The 19,763-nt window shown below is 41.1% G+C and overlaps 1 protein-coding gene across 6 annotated transcripts in view; it reads left to right on the forward strand.

The window, feature by feature from the left end:
• The window catches only part of LOC117360735 (solute carrier family 40 member 1-like), a 110,644-nt gene that overhangs the window by 19,877 nt on the left and 71,004 nt on the right, over nucleotides 1-19,763 (forward strand). For 4 of the 6 annotated variants that reach the window (XM_033945010.1, XM_033945014.1, XM_033945015.1 and 1 more), the window contains exons 1-2: nucleotides 5,977-6,614; nucleotides 13,233-13,392. In XM_033945010.1, the coding sequence (XP_033800901.1) occupies nucleotides 6,501-6,614; nucleotides 13,233-13,392 (274 nt within the window). In that variant the 5' untranslated portion in view covers nucleotides 5,977-6,500. Of the gene's footprint in view, nucleotides 1-5,976; nucleotides 6,615-13,232; nucleotides 13,393-19,763 lie in introns of those variants that run through there. The other 2 variants (XM_033945011.1, XM_033945013.1) reach the window with 1 other exon arrangement.

Genomic DNA, 19,763 nt, shown 5'->3' on the forward strand with positions numbered 1-19,763 from the left:
AGGGGCCCCACGTAAACTGGATTCTCTATATAAGGTAATTCCCATTCCTGGGTTCGACAAACCTCAACTTCCACATGAATCCTTATTTGTCGAATCCACCCTTAAAAAGACTTCAGGAGCCAGTGTATATGCATCTGTCCCTCCTGGCAGAGAAGGAAGGGCCATGGATAAATTTGGTAAGAGGCTCTACCAAAATGCTATGTTGGCAAATAGGGCTAGTAATTATGCTTTTCATTTTTCTTTTTATTTAAAGCATCTCCTTACCACCATGGCTTCTTTCGAAAAATATCTCCCTTCACGAAAGCATCCCGCTTTTCACACATGCTTGTCGTCTCTTCTCCAATTGCGTAAGTTTATGGTTAGATCTATATATGACACCTTTGAACTTACATCCAGAGCGACAGCAATGTCAGTAGCTATGCGTCGTTTGGCCTGGCTTCGGGTATCCGAGCTTGATGTTAACCATCAAGATCGGTTAGCCAACGCCCCATGCCTAGGGGATGAGCTCTTTGGGGATTCCATGGACTCAACCACACAAAAGCTCTCTGCTCATGAGACGCGCTGGGATACCCTGCTTAAAAATAAAAAGAAGCCTCCTCCGCCAAGACCATATAGGCAGCAATCGGCCTATCAACGCCGCTTCACAGCTCGTCCATTAACTACCACTGCTCAGCAACCTAGGCGTCAGAGGCAACAACAACGTCAGCCTCCCAGACAACAGCAGCAGCAACAAGCTGTAAAACAACCTCCTCAGCAGAAGTCACAGCCCTTTTGACTTCATTCTCCACAGTATAGCCAGTATCCCTATTCCTGCTCTCCTGCCTCAGCCTATAGGAGGTCGACTTTCTCTGTTCCTCAGCCGGTGGGAAGTAATCACGTCGGACCAATGGGTCCTCAACATCATCCGCCACGGCTACTCTCTCAACTTTCAGACTCTTCCACCTCAAAACCTGCCAAAAGAGTCTGCTTTGAACAGTCCTCAATCGGCCCTCCTTATTCAGGAGGTCCAATCCCTCCTCCTTCTGAACGCTATAGAGGAAGTTCCTCTACATCAAAAGGGGCAGGGATTCTACTCCCGTTACTTTCTAGTCCCCAAAAAAACAGGAGATCTCAGACCCATCCTGGATCTTCGCGATCTCAACATTCATCTAGTAAAAGAAAAATTCAAGATGCTTTCTTTAGCCATCCTTTATCCTCTTCTACATCAAAACGACTGGCTATGCTCCCTCGATCTCAAAGAGGCCTACACTCACATACCGATCAATGTAACCTCAAGACCATATCTCCGATTCATGATCAATCATTGTCATTACCAGTACAAGGTACTGCCCTTCGGTCTTGCCTCATCTCCAAGGGTATTCACCAAATGTCTCATTGTGGTAGCGGCATTTCTACGCTCTCACCACCTTCATGTATTTCCTTACCTGGACGATTGGTTAATCAAAGCCACATCCGCTCAGGCAGTTCTTCTGGCCACCAACCAAACCATCCAGTTTCTAAAACTTCTGGGATTCGAGATCAATCTACCCAAATCTCATATCATTCCCACTCAGAGACTTCAATTCATTGGAGCGATCCTGGATACACTCCTAATGAGAGCTTTCCTACCATCCAATCGTCTCCAGACTCTTCAGTCTCTATGTCAGCAGGTGCTTCCACTGCCGTCCATCTCAGCAAGACAAATGATGGTACTCTTGGGGCATATGGCATCCACAGTTCATGTCACACCTCACGCCCGTCTTCACCTGCGCACTCCTCAATGGACCCTTGCTACCCAGTGGTCCCAAGCGTCGGATCCTTGCTCACGACACATATCTGTGACATCATCTCTTCGTCAGTCTCTTCAATGGTGGTTGGTATCCTCAAATCTATCCAGAGGTCTCCTGTTCCATCAGCCTCCTCATCAACTAGTCATCACCACCGACGCCTCTCTGTATGCATGGGGAGCTCACTTGAACGAGTTCCAGACTCAAGGTCTTTGGTCAGCCCAGGAAAGGAAGCATCAAATCAATTTCCTGGAACTCAGAGCGATGTTTTACGCCCTCAAGGCCTTCCAACATCTTCTCTTTCCTCAGGTCCTTCTGTTGTGCACAGACAATCAGGTTGCGATGTACTACATCAACAAACAGGGTGGGACAGGCTCTCGCCTTTTATGCCAGGAAGCCCAGAAGATCTGGACTTGGGCCATAGATCATCATCTCTTCCTGAAAGCTATATACATTCAAGGGGCTCAGAATTCTTTAGCGGACAAACTCAGCAGAATTCTCCAACCTCACGAGTGGACACTCGATCCCGTAACTCTGCAGTCTATCTTCAATCAATGGGGCACTCCTCAGATAGACCTCTTTGCAGCTCCTCACAATCATCAGCTGCCCCTATTCTGCTCCAGACTTTACTCTCCGCACCGTCTAACAGCAGATGCTTTTCTCCTCGACTGGTCGAATCTATTCCTGTACGCCTTCCCTCCTCTGCCTCTCATGTTGAGAACCTTGTTCAAGCTCAAGAGGGAACGAGCCACCATGATTCTGATTGCTCCGAGGTGGCCCAGGCAACATTGGTTCTCCCTTCTACTTCAACTCAGTTCCAGGGAACCTTTTCTTCTTCCTCTGTTTCCTTCTCTGCTTACGCAACAGCAGGGAACCCTTCTGCATCCCAACCTCCAGTCTCTACACCTGACGGCTTGGTATCTCTCGGGCTGAACTCGACTGATACTCTTTTGTCTCAGCCCGTTCGTTCCATTCTGGATGCCTCCAGGAAACCAGCCACTCTACAATGTTACCATCAAAAGTGGACGAGATTTTCTTCCTGGTGTCTTCTTCATCATCTTGATCCCACTTCCCTGGCAGTGGAGACGTTGTTAGATTATCTTCTTTCTTTGTCCGACTCTGGCCTGAAGTCCTCTTCCATCAGAGTCCACCTCAGTGCCATTGCAGCTTTTCATGAGCCAGTCCATGGAAAACTTCTTTCAGCTCATCCCCTGGTATCCAGGTTCATGCGTGGGCTTTTCAATGTGAAACCACCTCTTAAAGCCCCTCCGGTTATCTGGGATCTCAATGTGGTTCTTTCCGCTTTAATGAAGCCTCCATTCGAACCTTTAGCTACCTCTCCTTTCAAATTTCTCACTTGGAAGGTACTTTTCCTTATTGCTCTTACCTCTGCCAGGAGGGTCAGTGAGCTTCATGCTCTGGTTGCAGATCCACCTTTTACGGTTTTTCACCATGACAAGGTGGTTCTGCGTACACATCCAAAGTTTCTCCCCAAGGTTGTTTCTGAATTTCATCTCAACCAATCCATTGTTCTACCTGTTTTCTTTCCAAAACCTCATTCTCATTCTGGGGAACAAGCTCTGCATACTTTGGATTGTAAAAGGGCTCTTGCTTACTATCTGGAGCGTACGAAACCCCACAGATCAGTTCCCCAACTTTTTCTGTCCTTTGATCCGAACAAATTGGGACGTCCTGTTTCTAAACGTACGTTGTCGAATTGGCTTGCAGCGTGCATTTCATTCTGTTATGCTCAGACCGGACTGACACTGGAAGGTTCTGTCACAGCCCATAAAGTCAGAGCAATGGCAGCATCTGTAGCTTTCCTCCGTTCCACTCCTATTGAGGAAATCTGCAAGGCTGCTACTTGGTCCTCAGTTCACACTTTTACATCTCATTATTGTCTGGATGCATTCTCCAGAAGGGATGGTCACTTCGGCCAATCTGTTTTACAAAATTTGTTTTCCTAATGGCCAACCTTCCCTCCATCCCTCTTTTTGTTAGCTTGGAGGTCACCCATCAGTCAAGAATAGCTGCCTGCTTGTCCTGGGATAAAGCACAGTTACTTACCGTAACAGGTGTTATCCAGGGACAGCAGGCAGATATTCTTGCTTCCCACCCACCTCCCCGGGTTGGCTTCTTAGCTGGCTTATACTAACTGAGGGACCGCGCGCCTCTGTCGGGCGGGAAGGCACTCGCGCGTGCGCGGTGCGGCCGAGCTAGAACTTTCTAAAGTTCTTAGAGTGAGATCACTCTAAAATTGTCCGTACCGGGGCTCCGTCGGTGCCGTCACCCATCAGTCAAGAATATCTGCCTGCTGTCCCTGGATAACACCTGTTACGGTAAGTAACTGTGCTTTCTCTGCAAATACTTGATGTAATTGAAGTATATGCCACTATAAATGCTTTTAGCAATTATAGACGATTGGGTAGAATGAGAGAGAACACAGACCACCTGACCCTTATTATTTTCCTTGGGTCGATCTAATAAGAGCAAATCCTGATTAGCATAAAGAGCTCTTAAATATGTTTGGTGCATTATTTGTTGGGATAACCTCTGGCTAGAAATTTGTTCTGTAACACTTTTGCTTCTTTTTTGTAATCAGAGTCTGTGGTGCATATTCTAGCCCATAGGAATTGACCAATAGGGATAGCTGTTTTGAGGCATTTAGGATGACAACTAGTATAAGCCAAATAGCTATTGTTGTATCCAAAAAAGTGATCTGGTGTTGATCCCAAGTAGCTGTGAATCTAAGGCACAAACTCAAAGAATTTATCTGTTTAATAAATTTCTCCAAATGATCCTCTGAAGCAGTCCAAACAAGTAAAATGTCATCTATGAAGCGAAACCAACACTGGATGGATTGAAAGTGTGATGCAAGATATAATTGAAACTCTTCAAAGTGTGACATGAAAAGATTGGCAATGCTTGGAGCTGCCCTGGTGCCCATAGCAACTCACTGGCATTGCTGGTAAAGTTGGTCATTGAATCAAAAATAATTCTTAATACCATAAGAATAGCCTTACTGGGTCAGACCAATGGTCCATCAAGTCCAATTGAGCTAATGTCATTAAGAAAGATGGACATGATGAAAATTTAGATAAATGCTTTTTGGGATGATTTGTTGGCCATCAAAAAGATTTCTTTCTTTCATTATATACATATTGCATTTAGAAAATGTAACATTGTTACAGGTTCCTGTTTGTAATCCTATAGTTTTTTTGTTTTTAAATTAATCTTGCTTGTTGGTTTGTTTTCAATCCGTCTAATTAATAAAGTTTTTTTGACAACACCGTCATTGCATCACAGGGAGTGTGTTGCCTTTTTGTGGGGCTTTTAATTACATCTGATTTTTTCAACCGCAATTGCTCTTGCTAACTTTACTACGCAGTGGAGGAAGAAAGTTACATTTAAACTCTCCACTCATGTTTTTTGGCAGGTTTTTCAGTGCCATGCAAACTTGGATTTTAACCTGTCATGGAATAAAAAGGATTAATGGGTTCCTGCTCCTGAAGAAGATAGCAAAACAGAGCTCTGTCGAGCAGTGCCTAAGAACATATGAATTGCCGCCACCAAAAGAAATCACCTGCCTGCCTCGCATTTTGGGCCTGCCCCTGATCTGCAACTCCATTCCCCACAGCCCGGTAGACTTAAATTTTGATTTTTTTTTTTTTTTTTTTACTATGGTATTAGACTCAAATATAAACCAAGACCCCCATTTTTGGGCCATTTTTTTGGCCCAAAAATCTCGGTTTATATTCAAGAATATATGGTATTAGAGAGAATATGGGATCCTTGCACTGGGAGGAATTTGTGTTGGTAGATTGGTTCTTATTTGCTTTCAAAAGAGTATGATATAAGAAAATGCTAGAAAATGCTTTTTCACATCAGGCTATTACTATCTTGAATGATATTTTGTGTCTATTAAGAATCGGCCTTTCTATAAATTGTTTTGTAAAGCTTTAAAAAACTTATTTGAAAAGTATTTGAGATATCTTGCTGTATGATTGTATGTTTTATATTATTATGTTGTATTTTTTTATTGTCTAGGATTTGTTGTACACCACTTTGTGCCAGTTCTGGGATGTAACACGTTACAATAATAATAATAATAATAATAATTTATTATTTATATACCGCCAAAGCCAAAGTAGTTCGAGGCGGTTTACAATAAAGAAGAGCTGGACATACAGCGAAAAAACAATGAAGTCTTTGAGTACATGAATATTTGTACAGAGTATGGTAACATTCTAGATGTGGGTTTACAATAAAAAGTAAGTCAAGGCGATTTACAATAGGAAGAGCAGGTCATACAGTGTGGGAATAAGCAGTGAAGACTTTAGGAATTCTTGGTCAGTAGGAAGTAGATCTAGGCGATTTACAATAAGAAGGGATAGGTCATACCGTGAGGGATAAGCAGTGAAGACTTTAGGAATTCTTGGTCACAAATTGGTTGAACACGTTGGTTTTAATAAGTTTTCTGAAGTTGAGGTAGGATGAGGAGTGCATGATGATGATGCTTAACCAGTCGTTCTGTAGACTTGCTTGGAAGGCAAGCGTTCTGTCAAGGAATCTTTGTATAGGCAGGTTTTTATTGTAGGGTGGCTAAACATGCGTATTCTGTGTGTAGGCCTGGTGGAGCAGTCTAGTTTAAAGGTACAGAGGGGCCAATTTGAACAATACAAATGCCTAAGAATAGAATTGAATGCTATTTTCAGGGATAATGTGCTATTGTAAATGTTTCTCTTTTCACTTTTAAGTTTATTTTCTACTTCTATTGCAGGATCTTGTGCCAGGTACTTTACATCTGCCAAGTTTCTTCTCTACCTTGGCCATTCTCTGTCTACTTGGGTAAATAGTGTTTCCCTTAAATTTACACACCTGTTCTCTAAGCAATATAGAACTAGGATTATGAACACAAATTCTCACATTTTGACAAAGTTTGGATTTACAAGATAACAAAATTCATAAATTGACTTTTTTTTAAAAAAATAAGCAATTTTGGGGCTGCCACTGTTGTGTCTATACTATAGTGGCAATTCTGTAAAGGGGCACTTAGATGTAAGTGCCCTGATGCAGCACGAGGAGCACTTAGGCCTGGATTTTCGAACCAGCGCAGATTTTTTTAGGTGCCGGTAGGCGCCCAAACTCGGTTAAAAACACTGTTTTTAACTGAGTTTAAGGCACCTACCAGCACCAAAAATATTGGCGGTGGAATTATGCCTACGGAGATGCTTAGGTCGCTGAATACCACTGTGTGTGTGACTAAAATGGAAGTGACTCCATAGGCACGATTCACATAGTTAGGCGCCAGAAATGTAGGCCATGAAAACCCTGGCCTACATTTCCAATGCCTACCATTGCCGGAGATGCGATTCTGTACCCGGCACTGTCATGTGACACGCGATCGGCGGCCGCTTTTAAGGTGATTGCCGACCATGGCACCAGTTACAGAATCCAGGCCTTAATCGATAATGGAATGCCCATTCTTTAATGGCATTTGGATACCCAGATTCTGTATTAGGATTCTAGCATAAACCTGCATCTGAGTCCAAATGCAGATGCACCCTTTTATACCAGACATAAATGGACAGACCTAAGTGTAAGCAATGTGGACAGCTTACAATATTCTATAAATTGCACATTTGAGAGAGATGCCTATATCTTCTTGCTCATGCTTAGTCCACCCATACATTTCCCTTGCACTATAGCACTTACATGCGTTCTTGTAGAATAGAGATTTCGGCATGTATGTGTGTTTGTGTTATCTATTATACTGTTAATGCACTGGGGTCATGCTACCCATTTGCAACATATATATATATTATTTTTACAGCTTAATACTTGTAAAGATACCATTATAGTTACTTTTATATCTGAGTTTGATAAGATAAGTGCTGAAGGCTTATTTTACTAATATGAATATAAATTTCTGTGGGCAAAAAACATATTTATTCCTAATATTTCTAAGGCCATACAAGCTAAGAGGAGTTTTTCTGCATATTTTTTTGTTTGTTTGAAATAATTTTTATTAGTCAGAAAATATGAACAGACAGTTCAAGAAATTAGTACAAACATTTGAGGGAAATGAAAGATACAAAACAGATCAGCGAATAATACATAGGCCGAAGCCAAACCTAAGGTGTTAACATTGGAAATGCTATACCGAGAATACCATAACATAAAATTAATTAAATATTTAATTTATTGATTTCTTTAATTCAATTCATATCCTAAAAACTAACAATATTTATTTCATCTACATTTAAAATCTACAATAACATGTAATACAAAGTGCTACTAATAACAAAATCATAGGCTGGGAAAAGCTACAGGTACTATCTAAAGTTTTAAAGTAGAGCCCATCAATCAATCTTCAAGGTTTTTAATGTTGTTAAATTTTGAAACCATTCAGGCCCAATGAAGCTCACTTAACTTGATGATGAGTCAATTAAAGTCCCAATATCTCCTTGAGTAGTAATCTGTAGGCTTGACCAGGCCAGTTGTTTCTTATATTAATGATCCAATTAGAAATGCTTAATCAGTTGTGAGGTTCTCTAGTCTTAATCTTTAAAGTTTTCTAGTTTTAATTACTTATATTGTTCAATCAGCATAAGCTTCCAACTCCAGCTGAGTTTCAGTTGAGTCCATCATCAGGGAGGTTGAAGATATAAGTACTAAGACAATAAGTAGAGTTTTCTAAATACTAAATACTACAACTAGTGCATTTACTATAGCTTCATTGGGCCTGAATGGCTTCAAAATTTAACATCATTAAAAACCTTGAAGATTGATTGATGGCTCTACTTTAAAGCTTTAGATAGTACCTGTAGCTTTTCCCAGCCTATGATTGTGTTATTAGTAGCACTTTGCACTTGGTATTAATTGTTATTGTAGATTTTAAATGTAGATGAAATAAATTTTGTTACTTTTTAGGATATGAATTGAATTAAAGAAATCAATAAATTAAATATTTAATTAATTTGATGTTATGGTATTCTTGGTATAGCATTTTAATGAATTGAATATCAGTAATTGACTATATTTACCCTACTTTGTATAGTTCTGTATAGTTAACATTGGAAACCATATTTTTTTCTACATTTTCTGTATGTTTGGTTATGTATCAGGAAAACGATATATCGTATATACTCTACTATAGTGTTTCTCAACTCGATCTTAGAGTATCCCCTTGCCAGTCAGGTTTACATGATATCCATAATGAATTTGCATAAACTTGATTTGCATACACTGCCTCCATTATATGCAAATTTCTTTCATGAAAACCTGACTGGCAAGGGGGTACTCCAGGACCGAGTTGAGAAACATTGCTCTAATATATGCTGAGATTTTGGGGCCCCCCCAAAAAAGCCCAAGAATTGGGGTCTCAGCTTATAGTCGAGTTAGAAGATTTCTATGCCTCCCACCACCATCCTCCATAGTGACCAGCACTTTGCTCTAGACTAGAGCATGGACTATTATCTGAAGCATAGATTGATGAAAGATGTCGAATAGAACAGATCATTTTGTTGGGACCAAGATGATGACAGAAAGGACACCCTGACTGTTTGCTCCTTACCTTTTCTTCTGCAGTGCTACTTGCTAACTCAATCCCCATTTTGGTGTGTTGCAGTGACCCTGAAAGCAAAACAGCCCATGCTGGAGAATTTTAGGATAACAGTTGGGCCCAGAATATTATCTCCTTCTTCTTTGCTGGAGCATACTACTAGTGGCAGCACTGAAGGCATTTTCTTTCACCTTTGAACAGAAGCCTTAATTGCCACAGCCTGGATGTGATGGCAGCAGTATTGTGGAATGCCCTTATACAACTTCCTCCCCCCGATATTAGGAGCTGCCTTTGCTTCTGGGAACATATTGCACCACTCAACAAATGAAGATGCATGGGCCCAGGGAGTTGTTTCACTGGGGGCTGTGATGATAGGTGACACTGGAGTCACTTTGGGATGCTGTCCAGGTCCTCAACTCTTCAATGCTAAAATTATCTGGAAAATGCATTATTGGTTTATCTGTTACTAAGATAATGAAAGTCCAGAGCCAAGTAGTTGACCAACATTCTGCTAAACTGCAAGTCTAAGATAATAACATCTTTGAACTGCAATTATTGAATGAAGCTTTAGTCAAGGATAAAAATTTTACAGCTAGGAGGCTTGAATTTCTGGAAAATCAACTTAAGAAAAAAAAAATGCATTGAGATTTCTAAGTTTTCAAATCTCTGTTGGTAGCCCCTGTGGATATGATATGGAATTCACTGGAAGTTTTGAAAATGCCTTGAGAATTAATAGTCATCATTGGAAGTTTTAACTCACTTTAGTAGTGACTTTAATTCTGGAACTGGATTGAAATGCTGTTCTACTTTTAATATTATCAAAATACTAGCTGATGACCCGGCGTTGCACGGGTATTTAATTATAGCAATAACACAGTAAATGGATTCAAATAAAGATACTTTATAGTGGTGAATGAAATTATATTTTTACAGCTTTATAAAAAGTATAATAATCAAATTATAATGCGAAATATTTGACAAAATGAATACAATACAACAAACACAAAACTTGATTATAAACAACATTTTTAGTTTCACCTCCAGGAGCAAGAACATATAAATTCTTGGGTGAAGAGACCCCCAGAACATATCACCCCAGGTAGTGAGGGATCTGCATACCAAGTTTCGATCAAATCGGTCAAGCCGTTTATTATTTACTGTGAGAATGGCAGCTGAGTACATTTTTTCCATTGACATGAATAGGTGAAATCTGATTTTCTGTTTGTAGCTCCACCCACATGTGCAGGTGGGCCGCGAGACCCCCAGAACATATCACCCCAGGTAGTAAGGGATCTGCATACCAAGTTTCGTTCAAATCGGTCAAGCCGTTTTTGAAGCACTGTGAGAATGGCAGCTTTTTACTGTTTTTCCATTGACATGAATGGGTGAAATCTGATGTTATGTTTGTAACTCCGCCCATGTGTGCAGGTGGGCCGAGAGACTCCCAGAACATATCATCCCGGGTAGTGAGGGATCCGCATACCAAGTTTCGTTCAAATCGGGCAAGCCGGTTTTGCGGAGGCAGTTTTTACATTTTTTCCATTGACATGAATGGGTGAAATCTGATTTTCTGTTTGTAGCTCCGCCCAGGTGTGCAGGTTGGCCGCGATACCCCCAGAACATATCACCCCAGGTAGTGAGGGATCTGCATACCAAGTTTCGTTCAAATCGGGCAAGCCGTTTTTGCGTTGGCAGTTGTTTTACATTTTTTCCATTGACATGAATGGGTGGAATCTGATTTTATGTTTGTAGTTCCGCCCACATGTGCAGGTGGGCCGTGAGACCCCCAGAACATATCACCCCAGGTAGTGAGGGATCGGCATACCAAGTTTCGTTCAAATCGGGCAAGCCGTTTTTGCGTTGGCAGCTCTTTACATTTTTTCCATTGACATGAATGGGTGAAATCCGATTATCTGTTTGTAGCTCCGCCCACGTGTGCAGGTGGGCTGCGAGACCCCCAGAACATATCATCCCGGGTAGTGAGGGATCTGCATACCAAGTTTTGTTCAAATCGGTCAAGCCGTTTTTGCGTGATCGCGGCACATACATACATACATCCGATTTTATATATATAGATGGATGAAATTGTTTTTGGGATCAAAAATTGCATGTTTCCTGAGTTGGCTAGAATGACTCGGAAAATACTTCAGAAATTTCTGGCACTTAAACCTTTCTGTGGTCTTACTTTTCTGTTACATTTTTAACCTTTTGTGATAACTTGTGAGGGTAAAATATATATATTTTTTGAGCCCAAACAATTGTTGGAATTTATATATTAAGATGTGACATCCTGATATGCTGTAAAGGTGGGCTTGGGATGATTCCATTTGGTTTATTTGATATCTATATCTATATCTATCTATCTATCTATAGATAGATAGATAGATAGATAGATATAGATATAGATAGATAGATATTAGTTCAATGATCTTTATTTATTTTGAAAACATATAGAAGTTACAATAATTCTGCTGACCTGTCACAGGGAGTTGAATGTAGTACAATATATAAAGGCAAAGTCAAATGACAGGAACAGAATAAAAATAGAAAAATCTGGAACAATTAACTTATACAGACGTAAGCAAAAAAAGCAATGCTAGTACAGGCTCCAAAAGAACATAGGGCACATTTGCAGGTTGTTACAGCACATATGTCCAATTACTACATGGGAATTGATCTTAGGGGTACATCAGTAATTATAGTAAAGCACAAAACTCCTACTCTTACATCTATGTAGGAAACAGATTGGTAAGTAAAGGAGCCCACATTTTTTTTTCAAAGCCTCTTGAGTGAATTTCTAAGCTCAGCAGCTATTCTTTCATAACGGGCAATCAGGCTTACCGTATTCCACCATTCATTGTAGTTAATGGCCAAGGCTGAAATCAGATTGCCACTGAAGTACAAAGGCTTTACCATATTATTCGTACCTGATTTGACCAAGCACACTGCCATCTCAGAAAACAGCTTCTAGCTTATCGCCCAAAATTGATTTCTATATTTTATCATTTTTCAAACTTGGCCTCTTTCTTTTCCTATTGTTTTGTGAATGGATGGATTATGTTTGTTTCCTTTGAGAGAGATATATTTGTATTGATTTTTCTTTTCTTTTTCCTGTGGCACAATATTCACAGTTTCAGAAAACAGGCTTATGCTAGACCCAAAACTTCCTATATTTAAATTGAATTAAATTGAATTAACGACTTAGGATCTCAAGTGCACGCAGTTGTAAGCTAGTAGAACTCATCTTGGCTCCCAACTATTTTGTGAGCTATCATCAGTCCATACATCTTTGAGTATTCAATTTAATATATATGTAAATTTTCTTTACTTTTTTACTTTTTTTCACATTCTTAAATTAATTGTTTTATCCTTATTTCAATTTAATAATGTAACCAGATTGGTACTTAGCTCGGGTGTTGCGTTTTTATTCCCGGCCCTCTGAGCATAACACGACGGAAAATCTTCGTTTCGCTCTCAAATATGACAAGAGAGCTTCATTAGGACCAAAGAGGTTAATACTTTGTAACACAGTTCTTACTATGCAACCTCAGCCTGCCTGTGAGCTCTACTAGCTCACAACTGTGTACAATTGAGATCCTAAGTCGTTAATTCAATTTAATTTAATTCAATTTAAATATTGAAAGGTTTTGGTCTATCATAAGCCTGTTTTCTGAAAGGGAGAAGTGTGTTCCACAAGTTTTTGAAGTGACGTTGTGACAATATTCACAGTGCCAGTTTATAGAATTGCACAAGTACATTGCAGTAAATATAATACTGATTTCTGTATGATGGGCTCAGATGAAAAGTGTCAGAATCATAGAATTGGGCTTCTATAACATACTGTACTTTAGTGAGATAAAATGATGTGAAAGACGATATAAATTGTTTTGTGGGTTTTGCAGGGAGATCGAATGTGGCACTTCGCAGTGTCGGTTTTTCTGGTGGAACTCTATGGATACAGCCTACTCTTAACCGCAGTGTATGGGCTGGTGGTTTCAGGATCTGTTCTTCTTCTGGGAGCCATTATTGGAAACTGGGTGGATAAGAATTCAAGGTTCAGAGGTAATTATCAGACTGATTAGAATTAATAACTTTTTAACAGTTCAGCCATGATAAAAGGACAAATTCTACTTTCAGCATGGAGTCCTTTAACCACCTTGTTGCACATTGGGTATGTACAGTCATGTGAAAAAAATTAGGACACCCCATGAAATATTCAGTTCTTTCTTAAGAAATGTTCACATATTGATGTCAAATCTTTTTTTTTTATTTATCTCTGGAAAAGAAAGAGATGTAATTGCAGGTAAACAACAAAAATTTTCCTTGATTTACTCATGAAACAAACGATATCCACAAAAATGTATATTCTAACGGAGGAATAAATTAGGACACCCTACACCCTAATAGCTAACGTTACCCCCTTTGGTTGAAATAACTGCAGTGAGACGCTTCTTGTAGCCTTCTACCAGTCTCTGACATCAGTCTGAGGAAAGTTTGGCCCACTCCTCAATGCAGAATTATTTCAGCTGTGAGATGTTTGAGGGGTTTCTTGCATGCACAGCCCATTTCAAAACACTCAATGGCATCTCAATGAGATTAATATCAGGGCTTTGACTCGGCCACTCCAGGACTCTCCATTTCTTAGTTTTCAGCCAGTCCTTGGTGGATTTACTGGTATGTTTTGCGTCATTGTCATATTGCAGGGTCCAGTTCCAATTCAGTTTTAATTTTCTTACAGATGGTCTCACATGTTCCTCAAGCAAAGCATTCGATAGCGTACCACACCACAGGTTGTTGAGCAAGATGAGTTCTTTAGGATTGGGAGAGACATTGACAGCATGGGTTGGGGACTGGCTTGGAGGCAGGCTTCAGAGGGTGGTGGTGAATGGCACCCCCTCCGAAACAACGGAGGTGATCAGTGGAGTGCCGCAGGGCTCGGTCTTGGGCCTGATCCTATTCAACATCTTCATAAGGGACTTGGCTGAGGGGCTTCGAGGTAAAATAACGCTATTCACCGATGATGCCAAACTATGCAATGTAGTAGGGAAGAACACAACAGACAAAAACACAGTGCCTGACGAAAACTCAATGCCCGACAGTATGGTGCATGACCTACTCCTACTGGAGCGCTGGTCCAGGACCTGGCAACTAAGTTTCAATACCAAAAAATATAAAGTCATGCACCTTGGCAGCCAAAATCCATGCAAGACTTACACCCTTAATGGTGCGATCCTAGTGAGGACTACAGCAGAACGAGACTTAGGGGTGATCATCAATGAGGACATGAAGACTGCCAAGCAAGTGGAGAAAGCTTCATCTGAGGCTAGACAAATCATAGAGTTGTATACGTAGGAGTTTCGTCAGCTGTAAGCCCGAAGTCATTATGCCATTGTATAGATACATGGTGAGACCCCATCTGGAATACTGTGTACAATTCTGGAGGCTGCATTACCGCAAAGATGTGCTGAGACTTGAGTCGGTCCAGCGAATGGCCACCCGGATGGTCTCAGGACTCAAGGATCTCCCGTATGAGGAACGGCTGGATAAATTGCAGCTATACTCACTCGAGGAACGCAGAGAGAGGGGAGACATGATCTAGACATTCAAATATCTCACGGGCCGTATCGAGGTGGAAGAGGATATCTTCTTTTTCAAAGGCCCCAAGGCAACTAGAGGGCATCCGTGGAAAATCAGGGGCGGGAAACTGCACGGTGACACCAGGAAATACTTCTTCACTGAAAGGGTGGTTGATCGCTGGAATAATCTTCCACTACAGGTAATTGAGGCCAGCAGCGTGCCTGATTTTAAGCCAAAATGGGATCGTCACGTGGGATCTCTTCACAGAGAAAGGTAGGGGAGGGTTATTGGGGTAGGCAGACTAGATGGGCCATGGCCCTTATCTGCTGTCTGTTTCTATGTTTCTAAGCACCCTCTGATACACGGTAGAATTCATGGTGGATTCTATGATGATGAGCTGACCAGCTCTTGCTGCAGCAAAGCATCCCCAAACCATGACACTTCCACCTCCATGCTTCACAGTTGGTATGAGGTTCTTTTCCTGAAATGCTGTATTTGGTGTATGCCAAACATGTCCTCTTTTCTGGTGTTCAAATAATTCAATTTTAGAATCATCTGTCCATAGAACACTATTCCAGAAGTCCTGGTGTTTGTCCATGTTCTCTCTGGCAAACTTCTCTTAGGTTTCCTCCTTGCACACTTCCCATGTAAGTTAAATTTGTACAGTCTCTTTCTAATTGTAGAGGCATGCACTTTCACACCAACAGTAGCAAGAGCCTGCTATAGGTCCCATGATAACATTTTAGGGTTTTTGGTGACTTCTTTTAGCATTTTGAGGTCTGCTCTGGGGGTCAACTTGCTTGGACGGCCAGACCTGGGCATGTTGGCAGTTGTTTGGAAAGTCCTCCACTTGTACACTATTTTCTGGACCATGGAATGGCTTCTTTCGAGATCTTTTTAAATCTCTTACCAGACTTAAAAGCAGCTACAATTTTCTTTCTGAAGGCCTCAGGCAGCTCTTTTGATATCAACATGGTGTTCACTTTCACTGCAGCAGTCATGAGCACACCAAACTAAATATGTAAGGTTTAAGTAGGGCAAACCTCCTTCAAAATGCTGAGTAACGATGTTCTAATTATATGCACCTGATGTGATTCACCTGTGTGTGATTTGAGCCACTTTAAGTGGGAGAATATGTGGGGGTGTCCTAATTTATTCCTCAGTTAGAATACACATTTTTATTGGTATCTTTTTTTTTGGGGGGGGGGGTTGTTTTGTTTTTCTGATGTTTTAAATTTGTTTTTAGCTTTTGTAATATAGTTTTTGTAATTTTTGAGATTTTGTCTTCTGTTTTGCATTTTGATTATGTATGTAATTTTGGAACCCGCTTAGCATTGTTGGATTTGTGGGATATAAATATTTTAAATAAATAAACAAATCAAGGAACATGTTTGTTGTTTACCTGCAATTATATCACTTTCTTTTCCAGAGATAAATAAAAAAAAGATTTGACATCGACATGTGAACATTTCTTAAGAAAGAACTGAATATTTCATGGGTTGTCCTAATTTTTTCACATGACTTTATATTAAAAAAGCACATAAGGGAAAAGTGAATTTCTTTATCATCTCTCCAGACCGGTACAGCCTCACTGATGGGTAATAGCTCACTTTGACCAGCAGGTGGAGACTGAGACCAAACTATAGATGTAGTTAGAGAATGACATGGGAACAAATTTGTCCCCATCCCCGCAGGAATTCAATTTCCCCATCCCGTCGAGTTTTGTCACTGCCCCTGTCCCAAACCTGTAAGCTCTGCCTTAACCGAACAAGCCTCGAACACTTATGATTTTAAAGTGTTTGAGGCTTGTGCAGATGAGGACAGAGGTTGCAGGAATGGAGTAGGGACAGGAAAAGAACTCACCGGGACGGGACAATGAGTTCCCGTGGGGACGGGGAAAAATTAGCCCCTGTGTCATTCTCTAATTGTAGTATTAATAGCCGTAGCTCCCTCTAGCAAACCAGTTTTTGCTCAGTCTCTCAGCAGGTGAAGGTGAACTGTGCCAGTCTCCCCTTAATTAGGCCTGTTGGAATTTGTTTAGTGCTCCTTGTCCCTGTTCTTGTGCTGGACTGAGCTTTGGGGGACCCTGTTTGGGGGTCCGCCTGACTTCGGGAGTGTCACACTTGGCGGGTCACGAGTTGAGTCCCTCCCCCCCCTTTCCTCCACCTCCCCATATTTTTGTAGAGGTGCCTCAGTTGTAAGCCTTGCCACAGATACTTGCAAGGCATATAGCTTAGAGAGACAGTGCCAGTCTGAAGGAAATGCTTTGTACTTGATTTTTCTTTGTTAACTGGTGCTTTTCTTAGAGCTAGGCCACGTATTAGGCAATGAGCACTTTTAAGGGGAAAAAGTGCTCATTGTGTTCCAGACGAAAGGCAGCCGTGGCTGGCCTATGCATGCAGTGTGCAGGCTGCTGTGAAGGGGAATCCTCGTCGGCATTAGGTGCCAGCGTCCATGGATCCCCTTCGTGAGTGCCTCACGCACCGGCAGCTGACAGCGGGGTAGCCCAGGCTTCCCTCGCCACCCACAGAGGCATTCCCTTAGCCGCTGACAGTCAGGGAAATAAGGTTTCCCTTACCGCCGATGGTGCTGGAGACTCCCTTACTGCTTCTGCCGCTGGCTTGCCTGCTTTAGCGGCTGGAGCAGTTTTCTTTTGATGAGGACCTGGACCTTATATGAGACCTCCAGGATCCTCATGTGGGGAAAGATGTCCTTTTTTTTTTTTTAATTTATAATTTTGAATACATTACAATATCCAATACTTCAAAAGAAAAAAGGAAAATCACATAAATCAATACATAATCAAATATACATACATAGTTCCTTTTAAGCCAACATTAATGGGGAGTACCTTGCTATTTCTAATTAACTAAAGTTCAAGAAAATAAAGGACATTAATTCATGGTTCACACTAAAGAACCTTGAATCATTCCTTAAAAATAGGGATATTTTATATTAATTCTCCTCATAATCTCAGCTAGGTGAAACAAATCTCATTTATATTTTTATTTTATTCTCTTGCAACTAAGAATTGTTGTAATTGTATGGGGTCCCAAAATGAATACTCAATATCTTGTAACTTAATCAAACATTTACAGGGAAATTTCAGGTAAAAGGATGCATCCAGTGCCAACACTCTATCTTTCAATTTCAAAAATTCTTTCCTCCTCAACTGAGTGGTTCTAGATACATCCGGAAAAATCCTAACCAAATCCCCACAAAATTTCATTAACCTATTTTTAAAGTAAAGTTTCATAATCAACATCTTGTCCATCTCACTCATGCATGTTATTACCAGGGTGGACCGACTCTGAATCACATCCTGTGTGTCTTCCAAAAATTCGGTCAAATTTACCTCTGGTGTGATCAGAAGGTCCACATCCTGGGCAGATTCAACTTTTTTAGGAGGAATATAGTAATAATTATTTATTGGAAAGTTCTCCGCATTGGCCATTCCCAGAACTTCTTTGAAAAACTTCCTCAATAAAATCTCAGGTGATAATAAATGAGTTACTGGGAAATTGACCAAGCGGAGACTTTTCGCTCTCTTCATGTTCTCTATAGATTCAATTTTAGAATGTATCACTGTGGAATCTTTAACAGCTGATACCGAGATAGCTTGTAAATTATTACATTGAGTTTCAACAACATTTAAACGTTTATCCAAACAACCTAAGTTTGAGTCCACATTTTCTAATTTAGAAGAAACTAACTGAAAAAAATCTCCCATTTGTTTCATTGTTGTCCTGAGAAACCCTTCAACCCTAGAAATTCCTAACCATAAGTCCTTTAAAGTAATATCCTGTGTTTCCTCTGTTCTTGGGTTTCCTCCAGAAAATATCAATGGTTTAGGTATTTCAGCATATACTAATTTACTAGTATGGGTAGATGAAACCACTTGAGCATTGGATATAGTAGGGTTTATATTCCCACTATCACTGGGTACCGGAAGAAGGGGAGGAGTGCGATTGAGGGGACTTATTGAAGCTCCTGACAAGGAGGAATCTACATTTGGTAGTACCCCAGGTAAATTATCGGAAAGTAATGTTAAGTGTCTATCCATTGGACCTGATATCACTGGTGTAGAGCTTTTTGGTTTGATTTTTCTTTTTCCCATATTGTAACTGTCATATAAAAGTTATAGGAAAATTTTTTTTATATTACCGACCAATTCCAGCTCCCGGACTCCTCGTGGCTCCAAGGGGCCTGGCGTGCCCCTTATGGCACGCCCCTTCGGCCACGCCCTGCGGCCGCGGCTTGATTTTAAAGAGTTGGAGACGGACCCGATGACGTCAGGGGGTCCATCTCTGTAGGTGCCTGCGGGCGTGTGAGGAAAATTAAGAACCGCTGCTGCAGGAGGCCAGGAATCCACAAACGCTCCCCTCAATGATATCCTCTGGGCAAGGACAAGGCTCCCCGGAAAGATGTCTTTAGTGGCGGCTTTGTGGTCCATCAGCTGGCGAGGATGCATCTGTGGTTTGCATTTTTCAGCAGAAAGAGCTCCAAGAGCTTATTCTTCAGGTCTCCTCGGTGTTACGTTTCGAGGAAGACTTGAAGGAGCCCCCGCGTGTGTGGACCCTCTGCTTAGGGGGATCCTATGCATCAGGATATTCGGGATATTGTTCTTGCGTAGTAGAAAGTGCCAGAGGCGCCCTTTCATTTTGCGCATTCTATGGCCTGCCTATATCCCATCCCGGAGGGGGATAGGGATACCTTAAAGTCACCTGTGGTAGATGTGGTGGTCTCCGCCATCATGAGGCGGCATATTGTGCCTGCTGAGGGCAGCTCAGCCTTAAGGGACTCTGAGGAGCGTAGGTTAGAGTCTCTTCTTAAGCAGAATTTTGATGTCTCTGCCT

The sequence above is a fragment of the Geotrypetes seraphini genome, chromosome 5, assembly GCF_902459505.1.
Source record: "Geotrypetes seraphini chromosome 5, aGeoSer1.1, whole genome shotgun sequence".
NCBI classification, from domain to species: domain Eukaryota; kingdom Metazoa; phylum Chordata; class Amphibia; order Gymnophiona; family Dermophiidae; genus Geotrypetes; species Geotrypetes seraphini.